Source organism: Lynx canadensis, chromosome A2 (genome assembly GCF_007474595.2).
Source record: "Lynx canadensis isolate LIC74 chromosome A2, mLynCan4.pri.v2, whole genome shotgun sequence".
Classification (NCBI taxonomy): domain Eukaryota; kingdom Metazoa; phylum Chordata; class Mammalia; order Carnivora; family Felidae; genus Lynx; species Lynx canadensis.
In genome coordinates, this window is record NC_044304.2 from 38,761,505 (window position 1) to 38,784,627 (window position 23,123).

At 41.7% G+C, this 23,123-nt stretch overlaps 1 protein-coding gene across 4 annotated transcripts in view; it reads right to left on the reverse strand.

Annotated features, from left to right (window-relative positions):
• Positions 1–10,158: 10,158 nt before the first annotated feature.
• EIF4E3 (eukaryotic translation initiation factor 4E family member 3) overlaps positions 10,159–23,123 on the reverse strand; it is a 41,550-nt gene continuing 28,585 nt past the window's right edge. For all 4 annotated transcript variants that reach the window (XM_030307240.1, XM_030307238.1, XM_030307237.1 and 1 more), the window contains 4 exons: positions 21,589–21,649; positions 18,963–19,029; positions 15,170–15,325; positions 10,159–10,799 (listed from right to left, as the gene is read on the reverse strand). In XM_030307240.1, coding sequence (XP_030163100.1) covers positions 10,753–10,799; positions 15,170–15,325; positions 18,963–19,029; positions 21,589–21,649 — 331 coding nt within the window. In that variant the 3' untranslated portion in view covers positions 10,159–10,752. The remainder of the gene's footprint in view (positions 10,800–15,169; positions 15,326–18,962; positions 19,030–21,588; positions 21,650–23,123) is intronic.

Consider the following 23,123-nt stretch of genomic DNA (forward strand, 5'->3'; position numbering starts at 1 on the left):
TCATAGTGTTGTGTCAGTATGTGGAGCTCAAACATGTTTGAGATCTACTTCCTGCCTTTCTGAAGGTCTAGTACTTCCGAAGTTGTAATGATATTTACCAATCCACTAAACTGTAAGCTCCACGAAGAACGGATGAGGTCTTGTCTTGTTTACTTTTGTATCCTCAGTGCCTAGCAGCACATCATAGCTGTTCAATAAATACTTACTGAGTGAACGAGTCCGTATCCCATACAATCCTTATCTCATCTCTACTGACGCCTATCAACTTTCTTAAGGCCTCCAGCATTAAAAGCATATGTGTGTAATACAAGGAACTCCAGGGACCCTCCTCTGGACCTCCTCCAATGAGAAGTCTGAGTGCCAACAATCCACAGAGCATAACACAGAGCTTATGTCTCAACAACAAGTTGTCCAGACTGGAAAACATTTTCATTAGCTGAATTTCCTTCTTAAGTATTCCTGAGTAACAACGGCAATAATGTCCTGAGAAAATAATCAACTGGGAGATTCATTCAGGTTTTTAATTGGTTCACGGCAAACGACCCAGAAGTCAGATCCGCAGAGCTCCAGTGAAGAAGGCGAATTTGTTTGTCCCACCGTGGCGTAAGGAGGTAGATCAGGAAACAAGCAGTTATGAGACTAGTAAGTTTAGGCTGGTGTGGCCACCAATTTGGAGGGCCTCAAACAACTCAAGCTGGACCAATGTATCAAGAGGAGAGTGCAAAAGTTTCATCGGATCAGTTCAGTCTCTTTACCTCCCTTTACCGTGCGGACGTATGAATGTAGTCAACTAGTTGAAGTACCATTTAATAGCTCTCTCCATGAGCAAAGTGCTGAGCTGGGTGCTTAAATATGTTATTGGCTTTGGAGAAGCTCTGTCTTCTTCCCTTCTGTAGATGAGGAAACTGGGGCTCAGAGAGGAAGAGTAACTCGCTTGAGGCACAAGCTAAATGGGATTTCAACCCAATTCAACAAATTCCAAGCTAAGCTCCTTTGCATTGTGCCAGTTTGCTTCCCTTCTGATTGTTGCCATCCAAGGCTAAAGTCTGGGAATCCCAGGGTGCCTCAACCCAGGGAGAACCCCACGGTCTCCCATGAAAACCCCTCAACTCTTTACCAGGACACCTAACACTGGTCAAGAAACCAAATCCCATCTTCTCTGCTCTTCTCCTTTCCAATCCCTGGTGGAAGCATTTGCAAACACAAATAGTTAAAGGTCACCAGTAAGAAGCAGAAGAGGGATTTTGCAGGATCCATCTGTGCTGGGATAATCCAGAATTGGCCGTGAATACACGGAAGGGCCTACACTACACCAGTAATTCTTTTTCACCTGCCATCCACACCAGTCAAATGTGTTATTCTTGTACATTCTTTGGAGGAGAGTGTTAGGCATGTGCATCTACAGAAGAACAAACTTCAAATATAAATTTGTTAATTCCCAGCTAAAACCTCGAGCAAGTAAGCAAGGAGATGCTGTATCCTAGTGGTACGCTGGTTTTGAGTCAAATCTGCTCATGTGGAACTGATGCAAAGAAGCGGATTAGAAAATGTGTATTTTTTCCACATAAGGTATGGAATGAAGGAAAGATCATCGATTTTAACAGCCAGGAGATTTGGGGAACTGGCTGCAAGTCTGCCACCAACTGCTTGTGTGACCTTAAGCAGATTCTTTATACTTTCTGGGTCATTTCTTCATCTGTAAAATGAAAAGGTTGAACTAGGCCAGCGAGTTTTCAATCTTTTTCTTAAAGCTGTAGATCCTTTCCTTGACAAGCTCGTATAAGCAGTCTCAACATCCGCGTACACTGGAATCCTCCATCAAGCCTAGCATCGGGAGAACTGCCTAGAGCCACACTACCTTAGATGCCCCCCGGCTCTCTGACGCAGTACTTGTGTGACCTTGGGCAAGTTGCCTCACCTCTCTGAACCTTAGTTTCCACATACAGAAAATGGGGACGACACTAATGAGAGTACCTCCGAGCGTCTTGGGGAGAAATAAATTAATGTACGTGCTTAGATGGCACGGGACTCGATACACACTAGTTATTACCACTATTGGTTTATAGCTATAAGCAGAGCCACAGAGCACAGCAGAAGCATGGCAAACTCCATCCCATCACTGACTTAGTGGGGGTAGCAAGTGCTCACACGGTCATTCTGCACCTATCGTTTAAAGAGCTTATAAATAACGTTTCTGAACTCAACTTTATAAGCAGAGGAGCTTCTACAGAAAAAGATAACAGTGATGTTTATCACACGAGTGATAAAACCAGAGAGAAATACAAAGAATGGCTTCCTCTCACTCTAAGTCAGCATGAGGGTAATTTTAGTCGGGAAAACAGGGCGGAACTGGGGGAAACTAATGAGGGGGTCCCTGGGGTGGCTGGCAAAGTTCAATTTCTCAACCCGGGCGCTCTATGGAAGTGTTCTCCAAACAACAAGTGATTACACGTCTGTTTTGGGTGGTTTTCTGTATCTTTGTTTTATTTTACAATAAAAAGTTTCTAAAAAGTGATGTTTCGTAAAACAAAATCAATGAGTATGTAAATTATGCCTACTGGCTTCCAAAATGTTAACAATTTGCCTTGCAACGCAAGTCAGTATGGATGTGTTATTGTGTTACTACACTTTTAAAAATACTTTTTAAAATATACTTTACAATAGGAGCTCTGTTTGCAGTATCTAAAAGTATTTCTCTAGAACCAACCACGTGGAGAACCTTTTTTTGAAAGCCAACAGGCTTCTGTTAAAATTTTATTTATGATTCCATGACGTTTGTTTGTTTGTTTGTTTTTTAAAGATACATTCTGAAAATCAAAGTCTTGTTCTTCGTACCTTGCCTATCATCATGAAACACCAATTATTTTTGTCTTAAAAAGGGAACCCTGCTTTAATATTTACCCTTTATTTCCACCGTTGTCCAGTCAGGGTGGGTCACAAAATCCAAAACTTTCCTAAGACCTGAAACCGTTCTCTAGGTCCCGTACTTTCTAGAATTCTGTATGTGCAAACAACAAATGATTTAAGCTCCCCGAGTGAAAGAGGAAATTGGGGAGTAAGAGCTTGTCCACATCTTTGAGGCTGGGAGGAGCACACACATTTAACCATAACATCTGTGCAAATGGCACCAGAGTTCAACATGCTTATGATTAGAAGGGCTTATGATTTATGCTTGCTAGTTAAATATGCTTATGATTTAAAATTATTTTCTTTGGCAAGAAAGAAGCTAGTCAGCACCACAGCTTAGCCAGATGATGGGAAATAGATACATATTTCAATGATACACCTTTTAACTTGCTGAGCCCCGTAAATGCTACTGTTTTCTTTTCTTCCTAGAACAAAAGACCTATCTTCCTGTAGGATTCCAGAGATTTTTAAATATCCATTCATTAGGGGAAGCAGTTAAAAGTTCTGGAACAGTGGGTACCACAACCAAAAGAATCACTGAGGTTGGCCTCTAAAAACCTGTACCTTCAATTGGAAGGCAGAGCCTATAACCAAGAACAAGTTGCCCTAAAAGTGCATTATAACCACTAAATGATAAAGTACAGATAGAATACATGGCAGCAGTAATTAGACTCAAATATGAGAAGGAGATCTTAGGAAATCTTCACTCCTTCAGATTTCACTAAAATCTGCTGTGTTCAAGTTAACCGGGCACCACATAACATAATCTCGAATTGCTGGCTTCTGCAGTAAGAGAGAGGAAAATCTGCAGATAAACGGGAGAAATAAGAGTTTGCTGGTCACTTTTTGTCTTTAAAGGGGTGTTTCAGACAGCCCGAAAGGAAGAGCAAGTTCACTTTACTTGGCTACACAGGGAACGGTTGAATCTTATGGGCGAATTGGAGGACAAGAGACAAACAAGAGGAGATGACTTATTCCAACGTGAGAGCAGTCTTAGCAAAAAAGTAAAGAAAAAGAATGACAATAAGTGAGATGTGGATTCGAAGAGCCGAAGATGAACCCTATCACCAAATGTGTTCGATAGGGGAGTGTAGAAAAAACAGCCGCTTCCTGTCAGAGTACCAAAGACCACCTACTATGTGTCATATACCATGCTAGGCGCTTCACACACATTGTGCTAGCTGGACGGGAAGTTCCAACACGTCCTGGAATAAACAGCGTTATGACCATCACCAGACACATACTTGGAACCCAGTGAAGATGAAGCAATGCGAATAATAAAATGGCAAGAAATTTTAAACCGGGGGGAGGAGAAGGACATTGCTTATCCTATAGAATCCAAATACGGAGTGACAGTTACTGGCAACAGATGAGAAAAAAAAAAAAAAAAAAATCTCAGTCGAAAGTTCTACAAACGAATGGCCACTCAAACCCCACAAAGTTACAACTTGCAAAAAGGAGCACAAATTCATAGCAGCATAGTCCCAAATTAGAAAACAGCAAGAGCTTTTACACGAAAAGCCTAGGCATTCGCCCTAACACATAAATCACTACATTTTCAAGGAAGAAAAAGTACAGTCTAGTCTTACCTTATTGCTGCAAAAGGCTGGAATAAAAATTACTGACTCCTAGAAGCAACTTTCACATGTATCTGAACATCAAACACAACACACAATATAAAATCAAAAATAACTAGAACAGAAAAGTTTTCAGCCTGACCTTAAAAATACTGAGCAAATCACTAGATGAAGCCAGATCAAAAGGAAGGGCATTACACCAGCTTGTAGCCATATGTGGAAAGGCCCCAACTGCACAGGGCGCAGATGGTATACAATGGGGAAGAGGGGGGCACCGGCAGATCCAAAACAGAAGGCAAATAAACCTGCTTCAGCTTACACACAGGTAAGACAGTGTGAAAGGATGAATAATTGTGAATGCAACCGATACGATTTTAAATTGGGGGATACCTTGTGTTAGATGTCCCAAGTTAAACTGTGCTCACCGGTTTAAGCTCCGAAATCCTTGGTGTCCTGATGTAAGTGAAACTAAAATCTCGAGAGCATACGTGCAAAGGGATGGGGACTTGGTATGAGATGCTAACTGAGTAGTCAAAACGTAAAAAACAAAACAAAACAAAACAAAAAAACCCAACCATACAGCAGTTGTGAGCCATGTTACCTGATTACGGTCTGAGAAATTTGGGGGGAACTTAATGCAGGCTCACAAAATTAATAGCTCTATTTGAAAACAGAAACCCTCCATGTTTTATTAAAAGGTCTAAGTCCCCATTCACCATATAAGGTAGCAATGCTAAACATTTAAACTTTCATATGTGAAAAGACGGAAGGTACCATTGATTTTCTACAGGAAGCTAAGAAACACTATTTACTTCATGCTTGCTTCTCTAATACAAAGTTGACAGTTTTAGAAAGCTCAAACACTTGTTCCAAGATGAAAGCTTAAGAAAAGTTCTCTCACGGCAACATGAGAAGTTGAAATTTTCACAAAGGACTCGTGCACTTCATTAAATGAGTTGATGGCTTTTTTTTAAGGGAGCAACTCAAACAAACATTTAACACTGATGTCTCCAACCTCATGATTTCTGAAGGACACAAAAAGCATAGAATATCCAAAAGGCTCTTTTATTGGATATTCTGGTTGGTACGTTCAACACACACATATACAATGGGAGTCTCAATTTTAGCAACGATGAACAAAAAAATATTGACTTCACAATGACTTTTGCTTGTCATTCACATGGCTTAGGGAATACTTACTTGATTTTTTGGACACGTCTTTGTATGAAAGAACCCCTCCACTTCAGTAACAAGCTACGTCTAAGACTGACAATTTTAGTGGAAATTCATTCCCAGGCTACTCTGATAGTCATTTGAACAGTTTTGCGTTATTTTACATGCAATTTTATAGCTCTATAACGTTCATTTAATCTTGTTCAATGATGCTGAACCCCAGATGCCATAAGATATTATAGAAAAGTAGTTACTGCACATATGGAGTAACTACTTTTTCTGAACATTAATTTCTTTTCTCTTAACACGCTGAAGTGGTATTTAGAAAAGAGAAAAGCCACCACTCTGTATTAAAGGTTTTATATCATGGACTTCCCGAGATGGGCTACTTATTACTGCTGTGGTCCTAGCCATAAAGTTTTTATTTACGAGCAACATCTTCTCAAGTCTTCCTGATAATGGCTTTCTCCAACCTTCCTAGGGTTGTTGGTATTATGCATTCCAGTCAGGTCACCCGAGAGCGTGGGGGAGCGGGAGGCTTTCCTCATTTGTCACTGGGGGGTTGGATATGAACAGGGGTTCTCAGAGTGAGGTCTGGGGGCCACCCACATTAGAATTACTGGGGCTTTTGCTGAAAAGGCAGATATCTAGGCCTCTCACACCTACTGAATCAGAACCTCTAGGGTTGGGGCCGAGAAATGTGTGTATCGAGTAAGCGCCCTGAGGTTCTTCTGCACACCAAGGGGCGAGAAGGGCTGGTAGATGATCTCGAAGGTCCCTTCCACTCTAAAATTCAAAAACTGTGAATTTTCTTTCAAAAATGGAGTCATGTCAGCAAGATGAGAGTATCTCTACAACACAAGATGGTGACTTTTGGCTTGAATGAGCTAACCTAAGTAAGAAGCGCTCACAGATTTGGATGCACATGTAAAAATAGAAAGCAGAAACAGAACAGCATCATCGGTTGTGTAAAGAACCGATGTGAGCTCTCTTCTTTGTGAGAGTACAAGTGTGAGAACACACACACTCTCGACGCTACGCAGGAACATAGGCTCAAAGAAAGGGCTCTTCACTGCACCTCCGTTCCCGTCTTTTTGCTCTCCACCTTCCGACCCCTCTCAGCTGTAAAGGCAATGATCCAGGTTCTTACAATCCCGAGGCGCCCAACTCTAAAGTAATTTTTAATTGGTCTGCACGTATTCTTTTCAAAAATAAACTACCTACAGGCAGTCCTCTACTTTCATTTGTAATGAGTGAAATCTTACAGAAACATACATTACAGGAAAGGTGAACAGCAGACATACATTTTTAAAGGGGAGTTCCATATTTAGAAAGCCCTAAAAAAATAAAAACAAAAATCAAACCCTGATTTTACTTCTCCCTTGCAGCACAATATTTGATGAAATATTTCTGGTATTTCCTATATGTTTATTTCGTTCTTTCTCTTCGTGACTACTTAGAGGCTCATGGAGAGCCTAAGATTTGAGCTTTTTAAAGCAGGTCCAGAGAGTTGGATCTTGTACACATTTTTATGAGGTATAGGAGAGCTAAAGTTCTATCGGTAATATCTAGTCAAATTTTTATAAACCCAGACGAACAAAATGCACTCAAATCTTAAAATAATTACACAAACCTAGCTGGATAAATTACACGGCTGAGCCAGAACTGTTGGCTGGAAGGCAGCGCCACCATGTGATCGCTCCAAATGTTGTCACTTTTGTTTAAGTACAAAAGATGGGACCCTCTATGAGCTGGGCTTCTCATGACAAGTACCCACCTCCTGTCACTATAAGGCTATTTGCAAACACCAGCCTGCAGCATGACTTTAGTCACTGAGAGCCAGAGAGAGAAAATGAGAACTGTTTATAACGCGGACATCTGACCGTGTCCAGGCATCTCAGTGGCCAGATTAGATGAGGTATGGCGTGCTTGATCGGGGTGAGCCGTTTTGGAGTTAGGTTGACAGGACTTTTGAGTTTTTTCAGGTCAAGGAAGCTTGGACTGCGTATGTAGCATACAGACTTTAATGCCCAGCTCTGTCGCTTGTGACCCCATGTCCTTTCACAAGGGACAGGTTTGGTCAAGTCTCTGCTAGTAGCCTGTACACTGTGTCCACTACTCAGTGATACCCAAAGTTTCGTTCAGCTATAAAGTCTTGTAACTGTGTAGATGGTGCAGACATGAGCTAAAGTCGAGAAGAAAGTTGAGAAGGAGTCAAGTTAGACTATTTAAAGTTCACTAGAGGTGTGTTTGCTTTTGTGTCTTTAGCTCTGTCAATTTTACCACGAATTTAATAGCCACATTATGTTAAATGTATGTGTTTGCGGTAAACCATCCCCTCATTTCAGAAATGTGGAGACGTCCAGCAGGGAATCTTTAAATGGGGTGAATCAACACTTCAGGAAGTGCTTACAGAAGAAAAGTGAAGATATAGACAAGTTCCTTTAAGTTGATGTTATCTGTCCTTATTAAACAGGTATAACTTCCCCAGTGTAAGCAAGCACCTGCAACCTAACAAACCTAGTATGGGATAATGGGAGAAGAAAACTGCATACTGGTTTCGATCAGAGACCCTGGCTCTGCATCCAGACCTAAGGAATGACAAAAGCGAGAAAGTCAGGGCTGTGACTTCCATCTGGCTCTCTGCAGAGAGCAGGCTGCACCTGCAAGGACCAGACGGAAACATCAGGATCCAACTGCAAGTTCCCACTTCCCCCAGCATGGGTACGCTGCCCTAAACAGAAGTCACATGCCCCACAAGATATTTCCTTGTATCTCAAAAGAGTATTAGCTTCTTTAATCCAAGAAGGTAATGAGAGGTTTTTAGGCTGATTAAATCAGCTTAGTTCATACAAAGTCTAATAGGAACTACATATTCAATTAAAACAATTTCTAAAGCAAAATCTGACAAAATCCACTCTTAAAGTAATTTAGATAATAGGTTCTTAACATTTGGCAAATTAAATCCTTCTCACAGTTGGTATTTTCCACAGGGTCAGAAACAGGTGCAGAAGTTCTCTGGGACAAAAAATGTACTTTATGTGTTAAGCCATGTGTCATGATCATAAACAACAGAAACTAGAAAACATTAATATGAGCCTAACATTCCTACTTATTTTATTTTTTTCTTCAAAGGCTACATACATGCAGAAGTTGAACATGTCACCACAACGCTTTAAATAAAGTTCAAAAAATAAAAATGCTTCAAAATCCATTTACTTATGGAAATATATATGACAATTATAATGAAGATAGGTCAATCATCCTTTTTTCTAATCTATCAGAAAAATACTTATATTATAAAAAAGAATTTAAATTCGTGTTCAGAATAATTTTTTTTTAATCCTTGAATGAATAATTTAAAACCAAGTTGGATGTCAGTACAATGCTTAGAGAAGTGAGTTCCAGGCTCTAGAAAAATGGATCTGATATTCTTATGACTCATTCTGAAACCACTGAAGAAAGTCAGTTTAGAAACAAAGGGTTTTTTTAAAAACTATGGTCACTGTGATTATGCTTGATGTGGTTAGTAATGCAAGAAAAGGGCACAACTTTTGTAAACAGATATCACGGAAAGTTTCGTTTACATTTTTGAATGGAGAATTTTATTTACAAACACAGGTTGGAGGCTTGAAGTAGCCCCACCTCTCTCTGCTGGTCAATACTGCAAGAGGGATTAAAAATCCTGGGTACGAGTTCTGAGCCCTGGGCCCTTGTGTGAAATGTGTAAGCACGTGTCAGCTCCCCTGACTCCAGAAAAAGCCAGCAAGAGGAAGTGTCTTCCAACGCCCCTGCCTTTTTCAGGTAAGAGCAGTAGGAGGCTTGGTGGAGTCAAGAGAGGGAAATGGGTGCATTTGGAAAGAGGCTCAGTGCTCCAGAGCATGGCCATTTCCTTCTACTAAAACCATTATTTCTTTGGTAACATAGTACAATATATATCAACAATTCCAAAAATTAGTATCAACAGAATGCACTCAGAGTTCCACTTTGTCAACGTTCACGTTCATCCTGGAAATGAGATCGACCCAGCTGCTCCTAAATGAAAAAGGCAGGGGCGAGCTGCCCAGGCTGGAGGACTATTAATTATTGGAAACGACATACAATGTGAGCAGGAAAAAGGGATAATTTAACAAAGTGTGTTCAGATACATCTGGAAAGCCCTAAGTGGGTGGGTACACATACCCAAAATTCAGAAGCAGCTTTACCTCAAACAATTAAAACATCACCTCCTCTTTAAGTCAGAAATACAAGGTTTCCTACCAGGAGAAATTCCTTGCTACCACTCTGTGCCTATCCTTCGAAAAGGCCGAATTGAAATTGTGCTTAGAAATACTTCCACAGAGGGTCTGAAGACCTAGAGTTTGATTTATATCCTGATACTCAACTGTGGTTATAAGTTTTCATGTTAGGCAACCCAACTATTATTTTCCTTTTATTGCTAAAAAAAAAAAAAAAAAAAAAAAAAAAAAAAAGTTTAAAAAGTAAAGAAAAATAAAAGATGTGTGTGCTGTCAGTGCAAAATCAGATTAAGTATGGTTTTTCTTTTTCCTGGGACAGAAAAAAAAAACAATGCCCAGTGCACAGTGTGTAGGAATGTGTCACAACAAATAATCAAGACAGGTTTCACCAAGCTAGTATTCCTCCAAGTACAGTGTGGTTTTCAAAAGCAGTATTGTCACGATTATGCATATTCTCATTAACTAGGTACAGCAGAGCTACTTAAAGGGAAACCGATTTCTTGTGCCTCAATAAAAGGGGAGTGTAGAAAACAATAATTAGACTGAATAAGGAAATTTAAAAGGACCCCAAAAAAAAAAAAAAAAAAAAAAAAAAAGCCCAGAGTGAAAAGAACAGAGAATTTAAAAAGCCAAAAAAGAAAAATAAAAAAAAAGCAAATAATGTGACGGTAGAAACCCACACAGTCTCCCCCAACCCCACCTGCCACTTTGAGCCCTAAGTGCCCAGTCTGCAAGGGCAGAAACCCACTCTAAATGGACCAGCATCGGGCTTCGGCAAGTCTTCTCTTCACTCTCCCTCCTGTTAAGACCGTTTCCAAAACCAATCAGCAAAGGACAAAGAATTCTTTAGAGTGCAATTAGTGTTTTCCACGTCCACCTTCAAAAGCATGATGCTCTTCATGGGCTAAAGGACAGAAAAAAACAAAAAAGAAAAAAAGGAAAGAAAACTTTAAGCAAAGGATGGGGCAACCCTTCTCTAAGGCATCTCATTCAGTTTCCCCAAATGTTGGCAAGAATGCAAATACCTTTTTGTGCCAGTAACTGTTAGCTAAGGCGTGCATTTCCTGAGAAACGTAATAATGAAAATTAAAACAAGGAATAAACAAGCAATGGGCATGCTGCCTGTTTCTTCTTGCTGTGCCGAGAGGATGAGTAATCCCCACGAGCTGATGAAGAGAAATATGCAAGTCTTCCCATGCTACAGGGGAAAATGTGCCCCACAGAATGCACGGGGTGGGAGACCCCATGTTACCCACGCCAGGGCCATTCATGGACCTATCTTTAGAAATAAAATAGAACAAAAATAAAGCAAAACAAAAGAACAACACAAGCGGGTAGCAATCGTATTACATCTCCCCACCTCTGAGCACCCCTGTGGGAAATGAAGTTTCAAAAAACTGATGGGTCTTTTATTTTTTCCAATCATATTTTCTTTTTTAATTAAAAAAAAAAAATCTCCCCCCCAGTCCTATAGCCTGGCTTATGAAATTACTAATTACAATTAGGAACTCTAGAATAAAAAAATGGTGCTATCAAAAGTATTTTTCAAAGACTTAACAATTTTGTAAAGTGGAAGTCGGAAATGAGACATTCATGAAATGCATAACATCTTGTCCAAGACAAAAAAAGCCAAGGGTGGAAATCCACTTCCTGAATCCGGCTAACCATCATCATAAAGCAAGGGTAGGTCCTCTTCTCTCAAGGGGACAAGCCACCGGGGCTTGGGTCTAATAAAGCCAAAGGCAAATCAGAATTCTCTGTGCTTTGTCTTCCGGTCCCCACCTCCCATGGGCAGTGAATGGATGGGCTGGCTGGCTTCACCTGTTAAGCCCCTCCCAATTCTCTGTTTTTAGTATAGACTAAATTCTTCAGACCAGTGTCTAAAGAGGTGAAGGGGTAGGCAAAGGGATCGTTTTCCCTTCAGGATCATCCTGGAGGTTCATCCCAACCTGTTCTTTGGATAAAACCCTGTGGGGGAAGCACACTTAGAGCTCTTGGGATACTGTGAGTTGGCCAAATTCCTAAGGACAGCCTACAGAAATGATCTAACTGAACACTTCTCACATGTAAATCTTTACAAATATTTCACTTTTTATGATTTTGTTTTCTTTTTAAAACAGTTTTTCAGGCCGGTACTGAAGCAAATGGGGTCTGATCTGCACTAAAATATGCAGTGATGCTGGGTCAAGTGGTGAAGCCAACAGACCTCTCAGGGTTGCTGGGCTCCAAGGGATAAATCAAGAGATACGGACTGTCCAGAGGTTTTTATTGCTCTGAGTGTGAGGGACCATTCTGGGGTGGGCATAGCTGAGATACCAGAATAATGCAAGTGTGATGGGCCATGGAGATAGCAGAATGGAACATTCAGAACTGGGCGAGTTCTGAGAGACACAAGTTCTTTCAGCCTTAGGTTAGCCTTGGTGGCAAGAGAATAGAGAATTCTTGAAATCAGGAGTCAGAGGACTTGTTCTGGAAGGGGGCAGAGAATAAACATTTTATGCTCTGCGGGCCATCCGGTGTCTGTCCCAACAATTAACCGTGCCACTGCCAGCACTAGAGGAGCCACAGACCACGTGGGCACAAAGAGGCCCTGCTAGGTGCCAGTACACTTCGTCTATATACGGACACTGCAATTTGAATTTCATACAGTTTTCTTGTGTTACAGAATGTCGTTCTTCTTTTAATTTTTTCCAACCATGTAAAAATGTGAAAACCATTCTTAGCTGCAGCCCTTACAAAAAAGAAGGCAAGGAGGGGGCAGATTTGGCATAAGGTTCATGGTTTGCCAACCTCTGCTCTAAATAATTCTCACATCAAAAAGATGTCATTCAGCTGCCCTGAAGAAGGTGACAGAATTGGCGTGGGGGAGGGTAGAACTGGGGGGGGGGGATTGGGCGGGAGAAGGGTCTCTGTACACTGTGAGTTTCTCAGTCAAATAATTACTCTGTATCCAAATCATGTATGACTTAACAACGGCCCAGTTCTCATCTCCCCTGCCGGAGGTCTTGACCGAATATGCTTGGGCTCTTTCCACATGGAAAACCTGCCATGTCACCTGGCTTTCGTACACTTGTGAATACTTACACCAGGATCCTATTAACAAGACAGAATAAAAGCAGAGAGTTGGCCATTTCTAACTTAGCTCACCCTACGACTGTTCTCCATCATGCTGTGAATAAGATTTCTGCACAAACCTCATTTTTCCAAATTAATTCTGCAGCACGTGGTATATAATAACCCTACTGAGTAAAGGACTGCCTGCTTTATATAAAATAAAGAGAATTGCTTGTTTTTTCCAATTCAAATTTTTATTTGAATAATCTTTTGAGTCTTTAAATGTTAATTTATGCCATTAAAATATGGATTTCTACAGAGACCCTAGCCAGTTCTGCATTACTCACAAACTTCACAATGGCATCTATCTTTAGGGCATCTATTCAACTTGATTCAACTGGCCATGTTGCAACTTTTCCCCCAGATTTGGCTTCCCCTCCCCCCCCCGCCCCCCGCCCCTCAAGCCATCATAACAACTAAGCTGTGACTCATCCTTATTCAGTCTTACCTGATTATTACCACTGTCCTAAAAACTAGCCTAACCACCCTGTGGCTTAATTTTCTAATGATATACTCCTATCATCTTGGACCTGCTGCTAACCATGTTACTTGGAAATTTAATGAGAGAATTTTGAAGTAGAAGGAACCTTGGAGATCATTTAAGACGAACCTCCTCGATATTTTGGTGAGAAAGCGAACAGATGGGAAGATGTGACTTGCTCAAGGTCACACCGTTGAAGGGGGGACAAAAATTCAGAGTGCCTGACTTAATGATTCCAAACTGCTTCTCTCCTCTTCTGAGTCAAATGTGGAGTTGCTTCAAAGGTGGTAAAGAATGCTATAGCCCCATTTATAAATGGCCATGAAACACACTTCTTCCAGACAGGCTTGTGAAGGAGAAAAACCAGAAAAGACCCCTGGTGACCTTTCAATTAATATCTGGATTGAAAATACAATTAATGTGCCCTAAGGAGGGAAAATTGCATCTGCAAATGTGCAATTTCCACACTGCACAGCCAAGAATCAACTTCGGCAGGGCCATCTTTCTATCTCTTTTATTTAAACTTTCATTTAAAATTCAGAAGCTGAGCACCTCCTGAATACCGACAGAAACAGGTCAGTCTTGTTGCTTAAAATCTAAATCATTTGGTCTGGGAACGTAGGATTCCTACGAGGGAGGTCTTTGTTTTAATAACCTCTATGATACTAAGACAATCTCCAAAGAGCATTTGATTTTTCCCCTCCTTTTTGGCAAGGGGTTGGGAAACAGTAATGGAGTATATCTCAGCAAAACTGAGATGCACTCCCCACTCCCCACCCCACATCTCAAGACCCCTGGAATCAATACAATGTCATCGTTTAATTGGGAGCCTTTTATTTTTCCTTCTTACGAATAGTAAAATGACACCATAGTCAAGGGCATCTTAGAGTCCATGAAATACCAGAGTTTAAAAAATTGGGTCATCGGCTCTTGGGGTAGTTTGGGAAGTAGGAATTTATCCTATGTATGTGTAGGGCTATCAGTACGTTTCTCTAACTCACTGTTAAAAGTGTAACCTGCAGTTTGATCTACCAAACATTGGTTTAATAAGCACAGGGGTGTTTTCATTATGAAAAAGATGACTTTTTCAAAAGAGCACACAAAAGCAATGAACATGAATCATGATGGAAACAATGGGTCCACACACCTATTCATACTGTTAACATTTCACCACTGTGCGTGAATTCTCTTTCGTTCTGTGTCACAGTCTTCCGTAATGAGGAAGTATTAGCATTTCAGTAGAACATTCAATCATCCCCGCGCTCAGAACAAGTTCCTCCACAAATACAGATGTTATACATTATAAATTCCTGTTTATGAAGGGATGATTGAATATCTACCTGCCAGCTCATATAATAACATTTTTGTTATTGTTGCTTCAAATAGAAGGTAATTTTTTCCCTGAGAATGACAAATTTAAGATCAGGCTTAAATTTCTGCAATAAATACAATATGTATCACCTTTTCTGATTCATGTGTTTAGATGATAATAAAATCTCATTTTAATTTCTGAGACTAAACTTTTTTTTTTTAAACAAAACACGTGTATTTTATTGAATTATTTTCTGGATTATAGAATTTTGAGTGATTCTACCTCCATCTCATTTGCAACACAGTCTCTATCTTTAAAAGGATGACAGAATAAGCTAGAAAGTAATAACTGAAAATGAAGCACTTACGTTTATAAAATACTGCTTTAAAAGATATGTGGGGCAGAAGTTCATAGATCTTTTCTAAAACGGTTGCTTCGCCCACTAAAGACGCATTTACATTCCAGACTTGGACGACATCTTCCCGGTCCCGGACACTGACACTGACTCCTATTACTTCATCATCTGAGGGAAGGCAGGGAAAAAAGAAATGAGTGATAATGTCAAGTCTGTCTACATTGTTTTTTAAGCACTTATCATGTTAGCTGCAAATTATGGACTCGATAATAAAAAGGTGACACAAGAGAACTCGTAATAAATATTGTTTCTAAGGGGAAACGTTGGACAAAAAGCAAGTTAGTGGACAAAAGCTGAAACAGTCACATCACATTTATCCAGGAACTTAGATAAACATCATGTTCCAGCCAAACGAATTTTCCAGATAAGTAATTTATCCTTTTTAACATGTTACCAAAGCTTTCTGACTGATTTCTTAGTCTGTTTTGATGAGACTTTTTCTAAAATGGGTTGCATAACGCTCTATCCTATGAAAGCCAAGTGAACTCAAATGAACTTTTCCTCGATGCTTGACTGTCTTTGTTAAAAACAGCAAGTATTTCTCCTGACTGCCTGCCAAGCGTTCAGAGATCGTGGGGCGGTGAGCGCTATTTGCCCCAATACTAACTGGCCCCAAACTGTGTGTTCCAAGTGCCTCATTCTATTTTTTTGTGGTTTGCTTGTCTGCTCCTTTCCTTTTCATTCTTTCTGCTCTCCAGTGCTTTTCCCTGGCCATCCCCCTTCGGGTTTTGAACTCTGGGCTACAGAACCAACGGCCATCTGTTAGCGTTGTATATAAAGCAAGAGTAAATATCTTCGGAGTTTGGCTCTGCTATTCTGGGGCTTCCGTAAATGGACATTAAAGCACTCATCTACACTGATTAATGTAGGTCTTTTATTTAACTAAATTCTGGACTGGGGTCCACTTTGTGGATATTTGAAAATGGTGGCTGGGGAAGTAAGGCTTTGTCGTACCATAATATGCACCCCTGCAGCCACTTACTGTATATTAATTTACAGGAAAATGACAGGAGTAAAGAGTTTTGACTCCTGGTTTGCATGCTCCTGGCATATTAATGAAACACGGTCAGCTCTCTCCACTTGCATGCTCAACATCTATAAGTAAAATGCGAAAGATGAGCATTATCAAAATTAGGAAATTTTGCCTTGAATAATATGCTTTGTCTAAGTGGCCTAATTTGCTCTAAATCCATATATCTAAATATTTATACCGTCAATTTTTCCAGCTGTCTTCTGGGGGTTAAAACATTCTAGTATTTAATACAATTTAAGCGAGGGCATGTTCAATTTACTAAAGCAATTCGTCTTTAGTAAAATAATTCCTTTGTTTCCTCCTTCCTTTCCTTTCCTCCCTCCCTGCACTGATCCTGGCTAAATGTGTATAACTTGACGCTAAATGATGCCATTTATATAAATGTTTGAAAACAGGCAAAATCAGCCTATGGTATCAGAAGCCAGATCGGGTGGCCACCTTTGGGGGAAGGGAGGGCAAGGAAGGATTCTGGGGGGGTAAGTGATGTTCTGCTTGCTCCCTGAGAATGCAGTTACAGGAACCTGTTTACTTCATGAATATTTATCAAGCTGTACACATTACAATTTGTGTATTTTGCTGCATATATGTCACATTTAACCCAGAATTTCCAAAAAAACAAATAGGACCTGATGGTGGCCATTCCTTGGCCAAGAGAAACTTATTATTGCATCAAAAATGTTGTTTTAGTTCAGGTTTCTCATTTTTTTTTTTTTAATTTTTTTTTCAACGTTTATTTATTTTTGGGACAGAGAGAGACAGAGCATGAACAGGGGAGGGGCAGAGAGAGAGGGAGACACAGAATCGGAAACAGGCTCCAGGCTCTGAGCCATCAGCCCAGAGCCCGACGCGGGGCTCGAACTCACGGACCGCGAGATCGTGACCTGGCTGAAGTCGGACGCTTAACCGACTGCGCCACCCAGGCGCCCCCAGGTTTCTCATTTTTTAAAAAAACTTACACCTCCAACATATCTTGCTAAAACTCACTATTAAAACTTCTATGTGAACAGAAAATCACCAAGTAAAGAGAGAAACCCTACGCGTAGTTGACCATTTCCAAGAAGGGCCACGGAGACACGAGGTCAGCTGTGTAGGAAACATCAACATTGTCTGGTCTTTGGGTAGGGCCTACTTCTACACTGTTGGCCGGAGGGTGCTGTGACTGATGGATGCTGACTCTGCTGAGGCGTCAGGATTTCGGTTTGGCTTGGCTGTCGGTAACTAGGTGGATCCTACTAGCATAGCACTTTCAGAAGTGGCGTGGTAAAAGGCTGCAACTCTTACGCAAAGGCAGATCCATCAGCAGACGTGTAATATTCATAAGTAGAATCGACCAGCAACACCCTAATTATTTTAGGGTACCGGCACCATGACAGCTAGGAGGAGCCACTGTTTAAAGGTGGGGGAAGGGAGGCCCAGAGAGACTGGCCGACTTGCTTCAGGGGGCAGAGCCAGCTTAATAGAAGAGCTAATGCTTAACGGACAGTTAATAGTGGACTCGCGTCCTAAGTCAACCGCGGAACAACAGGCCTTCTTTACTCAATCCTGGCTGTTTATTATTACTTAGACTATTTTCCCTGGTTCTGGAAACAGGAATAATTGCACAGGAAACTTCCTCTCCCAGGGATTTATGTGTTTATAATTATACCCAGGACGCATTTTTGGCTTCATATTGTGAAGCTGCTAATGACTCCCTGTTAAAACAGAAGGAACCTGTACTTTTAAGACAATTTCATCCTAACCCAGGTTTTGTCTTAAGGGAATGAAAACTGGTGTAATAAGGAAGCAAAACCAAAGGAGAATTATTGAGACTGCTACTAGATGAATTTGAAACTAGCCATGACACTGGCGTGGCCTGGGGAGGGGGGACGGGCCTGAAGGCAGTACCAACTAAGACATCTGAGGACTAATTAATCAGTACTAATTTACCTAAAAAAAGGTTTTTTTACCTGAAAGCTGAGCAGGTAAATTGTTATTCTAAATATTACCTCAGGAGCATTCTGAAGGAACTAGCCAGGAAGAAAACCAAACTTGAAACAAACAATTCAATTCTCCTCTTTCAGTGTTTTCATGATTTAAAAAAAAAAAAAAAAAAAAAAAAAAAGAACAAAATAAAAATGGGCTTATGGAGGCTTGGAGAAATTCACTCAATGTTTGAAAATGCCTCTAGACCTTATATTTCAGCTTCAATTGTAATAATGGTGGGCACATCCTTGCCTGGCCTTTGTTAAGTCTGTTCAGGTAGGGGACCACAAGAGGGACAGGAGGAAGGGAGAAAAAACTAAGGAGGACAGAAAGGGCTGTGCCTGACTAACTGTAAACCCCGCTAGACCTCAAAGGCACTTCCCCCCCTGGAGGAACTGGAATAAGAATCCTCCCCCAAATTGTGTTAAGAGCCAAACGATACCAAATTTTCTTTTCTTTCTGCTATTTACTTTGGACAGATGTTCATGGATACTATTAAGACGAGCTATGTGGGAAAAAATATATGCATACACACATATGTATACATGTAACACACACACGTCAATATGCACACATACACGCATCACGAAATGCCATGATCACATGAAAAAAACCTAAGTAAATTCACAGTTACACAGTAAACAACTTCGAAACATGTCAAAAGCCAAACGCACAAAAACAAACCTCTCTGAGGGACAAGCACAAGCCAAGCACACATGAGTGGGGGAACGATGGTGCGGGCTTCTTTACCTGCAGCGGCACAGTCTGTGAACTGTTCCCCGATTGTCGCTAACAACAATTCTTTCCAAACTGTGGACTGGCATGGGAAAAGAATAAAAAACAACAAACAAAACCAAAAAAAAAACAAACAAACAAAAAAAAACAAAAAAAAAGACCAATAACAACATAGATATTTTTAGACAAGTATCTCCAGGAGCTAAACAAGTCACATTTTCTTCAGCTTCATATGCACTTTTCATGCCCATATTTGGAGCCCACAGACATCCCCAGATCACAGGTGTCAACACTCCCATTATTGGCACATACTGTATTGTTTTACAGATAACCTTACACAGAGACATACGAGAGGTCCAAAGTTGTGTCCAAAGCCTTTGTGTCCAAAGCCACAAAGCCAATCTCTAGTAAAACCCAGTATGAAGTTCAAAAGAATGGGGGGTGGGGGAAGAGTGTTTTCAAACGTATAATGTTCAATTCCTTTACCTTTCATTGATTCAAAATGGATCACCTGACTACAGCTGAATGCTATTAGTAAAATCCTTCTCTCCCAAACCCTTCCTTCCCTCTGTTTTTCTTGCAGTTTATAAGGTACTTAAAAAGTGACCCAAGTGATGAGCACTTAAGGAAATTTCCGGTTTAGGGAATACTAGAGACTTGCAGACTTCCATCCACTGGAGACCAACTGTTTATGCATATCCCTGGAAGGATCAGTACGTGTGCCCATCCACCTCCTACAAGTGACAGACCTGGAGCCCCTTCCACCCAAGATCTCCTAAGGCCATCCAGTCAGCACCTAGCGTGCACTCATAGGTAACTGGAGGCCTAGAAGTGCTTCCAGTTATTCCCCTTTGAAAAGTTCTTGGCCCTATTTATCGTCCTTGCCAGAGTTCACAGGCCCTGAGCTCTCTCAGAACTGGGTTTGAATCCTGACAGGTTGCATAGTCTGTAACGGGGGAAGTGAGGAACCCCGGGGAGTCTCAGTTTCCTTAGGCAAAGCGGGGAATAACAACGGGCTGGCCTCCCAGGGCTGTTGTGACCATGAAATTAGTCAACAAATGCATTCAAAGGGCTTAGCACTGTGACTGCAGCAACAGAACTTAACAGTTAAGTTCCATTCAGCAAATAGCTGCAGGCTTGCTCTATGCCAGGTGCTCGCTACATATTAACTATTAATAATAGTGTTTATTACTATGTTCTAAGAAGCTGAAAGCAGCCTCGCTGAATTTTTAACCAAGAGGATAGCAATTAAGCACTGTGACCTTTCACTGTCAAGGAGGATTTTATTTTCCCTTTCCTAGATGCTCCCTTCTCGAAATCATCTTCTCCATTCCCCACCTATCCCATGTGCAGTGTCTTACACTGTTGGTGATGAAGCTGAGGGTGTCGCAAGGAAGCCAGGGGCAAGGGGAAGTTCCCTGCCCTGGCTGGCACGTCAGACAAGGCTGGCCCACCACACTCCCACTCCTCCACAATTCAAAGGGCGTGAGGTTCTTGGCATGAGGACACTTATACAAATATGAACATGTTATTATCTGTGACTGCACATGGCCAGGGAGAGGAAGGGCCAAGGTGCACAACAGCTACCGTTTGGCACACATTGACATCACGACTGTTTCTACCGTAACTCAAAGCCTGGTGTGGGTAAATAAAGAACCTGAGAAGGAAAAGGCGTTCTCGTCGAAATGAAAAACAACTTACATTCTCTCATTCTCTTCCATTCTCTGCGTTCCCTCCTTCGAAAGGGGGGCAAGAGGAGCTTCACAGGCCTGGCCTGGTTGTTCGCTCCGCTGACATTTTTTAGGAAAGCCAAACACCAGGCAAATCCTGGAGCTGCGCATCTTGGCGACAGCTTGCATCATTCACAAATAAATCCGGTCATATCTTTAGGTTTGTGCTTCTAGGGAAATGACTCAAACCTATGGGTCTCTGGAGACACTGCAGTTCTTTGAGCTTATCCACATAAAAGAAACCATGAAAAGGTGACTTGGGTAGCTTGTGCCCTTTCATCCATTTTCAAAGAAGTGTTTTGGTTTCCCAAAGCTTAAGAATAGGTTTGCGTGTTCATTTTCAGTCTGCATGATGAATGCGAGCCCATTCCTAGAAAATCTCGGTTTCTGAGGTTTGGCCGCTAGAAACAAGCGTCCCACCAACCAGGCTTTCATCAGCCCCTCAGGGAGGCTAGGGACAGCCTCTCACAAAACCCCCAAGAATGGCAGGACGCTTGGCCTTCCAAGCATCTCCTGCCTCGGCACCAACATCAGGGGAGGAAGGACGAGTGAGCCCTTGGTGGGCGGGATCCTGCTTCTCACTATGTACACCAACTTCCACACGTTAGTTATGGCTGGTGAGGAAATGACCGCCACAGTCAGCCTTTCTGGGAGGTCTGTGGGTATGTGGCTCTTCAGACTCTACGATACAGTCACACTACCACATCATCCCTCTAGAGAAACACGATACTACATTTTCAAGGTGACACCGTGAGGCAGAAAATCGCCAAGGTCAGAACAGAATTTCTCACCCCCAGTCCTGTTCTGAGACTACCAGGTGGACAGTCTAAAAAGCCCAAGATGCTCACCATATGCAGTCAACAACAATCGCAACCATAGCCAGTTCTAGAAAAGGGTTAGAATTAACCTACCGTGCTGTCCTTGGGGACTTTCATCTTCCAGACGCCACCCTTGGCATTACTCTCCTCTTCCCTGGATCAGAGACCAAGGTTTAAATTTATACTCAAGGATTAAGGAATTACATGCATTTAGTTCAACAACAGGTGACATTAAAAACAACAAACAATAGAACATTCTTCAATAAACTCTCCCTCCATCCTTTCACCAGACAAGGAAGCAGATGAAAGAGAAAGGAACAGAGTGGAGACAGGGAGGGAAGAAAGTGGGATTCAGGGGCCACAAGGGCAGGGGTGGTGATGGGACACCTGTTTCTCACCCTGAAGGAGGCGGAGATGAGATGTTCCCTACACTATCTGGGGACAGACCAATTAATTCAGGGCTTTCCATATGTAAACACCTTTATGTTTCAGAGCCACATTCATGATATTGTCTCCATGATTTTCATATCAACCTTGTACCGTATGCCTAATAGGACACTTGGCCCCCATGGTGGGCATCTCCTATGCTTTCCTGTTTAGTATCTGCTTGCTCTTCTGGGAGAAGTACCCCAATTTCCCTTTAAGGAGCTACTTGTCCCCTACTTTATATCAGACCCATTCCAACAGGGTTGATTCCACATCCTAGCCTCACAAGAGGGCTTATGACCCAGGTCTGCTTAGGAGAATAACTGCCTCTTCCTAGTCCCAGTCACTGGTCAGGGATGTAAAAGAGGGCCCACGGTGAGCCAAGGAGAGCCAGCCTTGGCATGTTAATGGGTCTGGCGAAGGCTGACAGTGATTCAACACGTAAGGCGTAAGCCTGGAACTCAGGAAAGCCATTTTGCCACCACACATGGGAAAACCTGCCCGAAAAATTAAATCAACCCAGAGGAAAGCATAATAAATCTGATGGAGAGCATCAGATTCCTAGTAACACTTGAGCACTCAGATATGCCAGAAATCAGCCCTAACCAGTGGACAGCTCAGTTACAGGGACAAAGACAAATTCTATCTATCTATCTATCTATCTATCTATCTATCTATCTATCTATGCCCACGTTAGGCTTCTGTCATTGGCTACCAAATGAGCCAGGGCCTATTTCCATTTTATTAACGAGTAAATAACTCAGAACAGTGGAGGGACGTGATATAAGAACGGATTACTAATTGAGACTCCAGCCTAAGCAAACTGGCTTATTGTCTGCCAACCTCATCATGACACCAAGCTATTAAAGAAGGATACCTTCCTCTAGACCCCGGGCCATGGCCTGGATCACGACGCTCTTTATGTGGTCCACGTGAGATAGGTCTCTGGGAAGCAACCATACAACAGACAAGGATACTCCATCTGTTCCTCTCATCTCCCGAAAGCCTCTAGGCTTTTTCACTCCACTGTCCAGGCCATTAATGAGCAAATGAAAGAACACACCCAAAAGAAGCAGCACTCCACACAAAGAGCTGCACCCTAACTTCTGCATGCTAATGATGACCTATTTTTGGTGAGACGACAATGGGGTGTGCAGTGGGGAACACGAATCATCCTGGAGCCCAAGGTGAAGGAGACTGTG